This window comes from Echinops telfairi, unplaced genomic scaffold (genome assembly GCF_000313985.2).
Source record: "Echinops telfairi isolate 266 unplaced genomic scaffold, ASM31398v2 ScPeMD7_7412;HRSCAF=8450, whole genome shotgun sequence".
In the NCBI taxonomy this organism is placed as follows: Eukaryota; Metazoa; Chordata; class Mammalia; order Afrosoricida; family Tenrecidae; genus Echinops; species Echinops telfairi.
In genome coordinates this window covers 9,651,820-9,656,484 of record NW_022111312.1, presented here as the reverse complement: position 1 = coordinate 9,656,484, position 4,665 = coordinate 9,651,820, and the positions used below count along the sequence as shown (strand labels likewise).

Genomic DNA, 4,665 nt, shown 5'->3' with positions numbered 1-4,665 from the left:
AAAAAAAATCTTCTGTATATATGTGAGGTTGGATTATGTTTTTCTCCCCCCGCCGGATAATATTTTTCTTCTTGTGTTTGCCTCATTTCACTCAGCATACTGTCTTCGCTCTCCACTCATGCTGTGGCAGGCCTCAGGGTGTCATTTCTTCTCCTGGCCGAGGGGCGTTCCTTTGTACATATGTACATTCTGTTTACCCATCCCCTGGGCACCGAGGTGGCTTCTTCCTTTGGAAGTTGGGAAGAGTGTTGCAGTGCACGCGGGTGTGTCTGCCTCCTGCAGGGTCTCTGCTTTCCAGTCTCCTGAGTTTCTTGTTTGCAAATGGTCTCGGCCTGTTCCCAGAGTCTGGCTTCCGAGAGCTGGCAGGGTCACAGGGATGAACCAGCTACTGTCTTAGGTTCCCGAGGATACAACTGAGTGAGGCCCCGAGAAGGGCGTGATTGATACTAGTGGTACAGAGGGCACAGCAGCCCAGGATGACAACCTACAGACAGATATGCTGCCCCTCTGTGCATTCTCCATGACCCCTTCAGGGTGGTGCCGACAGCTGGGCCCCTCCGCCCGGTGAGGTCATCACTGCTGAGTATAAGGCGAGGACTGCACGTGGCCACTGGAAGCCAGGCATTTGTGCACCTGTCACTACGACAGTCCTGTTTTCACAGACAGACCTCACTACCGACACTCCAGTCAGCGTACTCACCATAGCACTACGACTGGGCCCGTATCCGAGCACACGACCCTGTCCTGTGCGAGGCCCCCTCGCGCCCCTTTCGGACGAGTATTATAAGATTGCATGGAGGAAGGCCTGCCTGCGATTTAAATGGAAAGAATTTGTCTTTTATAAGATGGCATTTCTAGGCTTGACCCTGTATTGGTCTTTGCCAGGTTCTTGGCCAAGTGGCCTTGGGCTGTCTACAGAGCTGGAGAGACCAGGAGGCAGTGGCAGCTCCTCAGCGCTGAGTTCTCCTAACTGGAATAAGCTGACTGGCAAGGCCTTCAGCCAATCCTCTAGGCGCCCTGGAAGCCTCACCTTTGCCAGTCGGTATTAGGACACGGGTGACTAATGGCCCCAGTGGGTGGGATGAGTCCTAACTAGCAAGGGCTTGGAGCCCAGCTGCTCAGAAAGAGAACAAGCAATTGGCAGGCCTGCTCTGCATGCTTCCCTTGGATCAGCAGTACCTGCTGGTCTGGCGGGAACTTCTCTAACCCCAGGTCTGAAGAAATTCAGAAAGAAGAAGTCAGGGCTTCAAAAAAGCAGAAAAGACATTCTGAGGAAGCATTTGGCACAGTTGCAAGCAGTACATTCAACTGGCAAAATGCTTGACGATTATTTTCTAGACAACTCCACATCTCAGCAGGAGAAGTTCAGCTCAAACAAGTACAAGTACTTCAGCCCTGGACAAAATTAGTTCAATTACTCATGCACATTCAAAGGTGCTTAATTAAGTGTAACAGCATGGTCAGGTCAGGTCTGCACTCTCAGGTCAGGAGCCAATTTACCAGCTGGGCAGATGCAGAAAACCAAAGCAGAGCAGAGGCTAGCTGTTTGTACGAGAGCACTCCAGAATAAGGAATGCCACTCTTTCTATGACAGACAGAGATGACACTGTGTTTCCACAAGTGCCTGTGTCTGAGTCCCTGGCTACCGAAGAACTCACAACACTCATGCTCCTCGGAGTCAGCGGAGGTGGGGGCATTCTCGTCACTTGACACTTGTGGGAACTGAGTCAGCGCTAGCCTGGACTCCACGTCCTGCTCTCTGGGCTGGTCCACTGTGCGTCACGCCTGTGCGCCCAGCTGATGAGCTCTGCCCGCTGGTCATGGACCCAGGGACTAGGTATTACATGTTTAGCAAAATGCTCGCTATAGACAGGGTGCTCAAAAATGAATAATTCTTAATACCTATTATCAGAATAAGAGTGGAATTTGATTAGTGACTTTAGAAAACATCCTTTTGTCAGCAGAACTTGTGAGCAGCAGAACCCCACCTACAGGGCTGCAGATACAGGGGAATGACCCTGGTTGTGGCACGGGTCACGGGGAGGGCGCAGGCCCATTGCCCCACCTGCTCAGCCTCAGTCTCACCACTTGTGTGAGAAAGAGTTTACAACCATGGGCTTCTATACCATTTAAGGTCACTAGGTCTGTGTTTTATAAGTCAGATTTAGAGCCAGTAAACTATTACATGAGCTGAGTCTCTGAGTAATGGAATAGTTAAGCACTGACTACTCACTACAAGGTTGGCGGTCTGAACCCACCCAGAGGTGCATTGGAAGAAACTTCTGGGGGTTCTACTTTTGAAAGGTCTCGTCCCTGAAAATCCTAGAGTGCAGTCTTACTCAACACACGTCAGGTCCCCAGAAGTCAGCATTGACAGCAGCAGGCTGGTTTGGTTGACTTCAGTGTGCTGGGACTGTTATTTCCGTATCGATCCCGACCACGTTGAGCAGACAGGGCTTTCTGGAAGGCACTGGCCACCAATGACAGCGCAAGGAGATTTTCACACAGACAGAAGGCCCCAAACTGCAAATGACGGGGGAACTATGCTTCCACCTACATGGAGTACCTAGAAGGGGCCCACACTGACAGACAAGGTGGACTGGTGGTTTCCAGAGGCAGGTGGGAAGGGGAGGGAGGAGCTATTGCTTACAGAATCCCGAGTTTCTGTTCAAAGTGATGAAGAAAATTGGAAATGGACAGTGGTGATGGTTGCATGACACACAAAATGCCATTAGTGTTACTGAAGTGGACATGGACAAATGGTAATTTTTTTGTTCCATATACACCACCATCACCTCCTCCTCCACCACTACCACCACCACCACCACCTCCACCTCCACCTCCACCTCCATCACCACCCCTGAAATTAAAAGAACGCTTTCCCCTCTTGAAAACTGAGGTTTTAGTGAGCCCCACTTTCTTTTAAACATTTTCCAAGTTCTTCTCAGAACTCAGGGGGACACAGAAAACGTGGAGGGTGTGGGGAGGAAAGCCGCCAGTAGGCCCTCAAATAGGTTAATCACTCAGATGATAGCTTAGCTAACTAATCTTTACCTGAGATGCCCTTTCTTTACTCAGAGCCCTGGCTTTCCCGAACTACATACATTTGAACTCAGCGGGAACCCTCAGTGGCCAGGGCTTTGGACAGGAACCAGCTGGTACGCCCAAGGCCTACCTCTGTGTGGATGATGCTGGTCCCCACATTCTCAGGGAAGGGTGTCCCACTGGCCGCTAGTCTCAGTTGCCCGAGGCTGGCCTGGCACAGCTTCCTTGGCTGCGACTGCTACTCTTGGTTCTGGGGAAGCTGAGGGTGTTTTAATCTTTTTGTTTTGAGGGGTGGCTTCTTGTCAAGTGAGAGCTTGGGGACTCAGTAGAGGCCTAATGGCAGTTCTCAAATAAGTACAAATAAGGTCACTGAGCACTTTTCTTGAGAGCGAGAACAAAGGGATATAATTAGGCACACAGAGGGGTCAGCCTGTGCTCCCTGGGCAGTCACCAGAGCAGGAACAGTGTCTTGCTGTGTTCAGTGGGCGGCTGCTTGGTTCTCTCTGTGCCCATCAGAGCAGGAGCACAGATTACTGCCAGGTGAGCACAGAAAGCTGCAGGCTCCCTGAGATCCTCTGGCAGGAGCCTCCCAGGCCCCCAGCTCTGTCCAACAGCCTGAAAGAACCCCACAGAGCTGCTCCACCCGCCAGGGACCGAAACAAGCTGGAGGGAGGACCTAGGTGGTGTACTTCCCTGGGGTAGGGCCAGAGGGCCCTTGGGGACCTCAGTGCCGCCTACTCCGGACCTGGGGGTGGCGCTGCCCTTCCAGCCGGAGCCGTCTCAGAGCATACCTGTAGGTCTTTGTCGTGGCTCTGCCGCTCCAGGATCAGCACCCGGTCCTGCAGCTCCTCCACGGTCCCCTGGAGCACGTCGTTCTCCTCCAGGGTGCTGCTCAGGCGATGCTCCAGCTCCCGTTTCCGATCCGACAGCATCTTGATCTGAAAGGGTGGAGAGCCACAGGGGTGGTGTGGGGTAACTCTGGGCTGGCCTGCCTTGCTCCACTGCTCACCATCACCTCCACTCCCACCCCCAGACACGCGTGTGCTGTCCTGGGGTTCTGTGCCCTGGCTCCAAGAAAATGCTGTGCAATCCTAGGCTGAAGAGAAAACTCCTCCCCTCTAGAAACCTGTCAGGGAAGGGGTGGGAGCTGGCTTTCAGGAAGATGGAATGTCGGATGCCAGGCAGAGGAAGGCAGGCCAGGGCTCTGGAAATTCCAGAGATAACCACCGGGGCCCCACCTTTCCAGCCTGCCCCCAGCTTTACCCTGAGCGCCCACAGTCCATGTGTGTGGTGGGGCCTGGAGCCTACTCTTTCCTTTCCCTTGCCCTGTATCCCCGCTCTCCTTCCCCACGGCTATTCTGGCTGCCTCGGAGCTCAGCCCCGGGCAGTGCAGGAACGGACAAAGTTGTTCCCGAGTCTGCCTGCCTGAGTCCCGGGTGGTGACCTGTCCAAGACACAAGTGACTGATTGCACGCCCACTGTCCGTTGAACTTGTGAATCAAAGCCAGTCCTTTGCTCTTTTTATCTGGGATGGTCTGTGGAGTACCTAGCCAGCCTTGAGAGAGAGACACGCTCTTGTAGGAAGGTCTAGTCTCTCCAGTGTCCGTGAGAAAACGGGGA

General features: G+C 53.2%; 1 protein-coding gene across 1 annotated transcript in view; it reads right to left on the bottom strand.

The window, feature by feature from the left end:
* BICDL1 (BICD family like cargo adaptor 1) overlaps window positions 1–4,665 on the bottom strand; it is a gene marked incomplete at its 5' end in the record, with an annotated part of 85,926 nt that overhangs the window by 17,876 nt on the left and 63,385 nt on the right. The window contains one exon of the mRNA XM_013006399.2: window positions 3,837–3,983. Within this exon, the coding sequence (XP_012861853.1) occupies window positions 3,837–3,983 (147 nt within the window). The remainder of the gene's footprint in view (window positions 1–3,836; window positions 3,984–4,665) is intronic.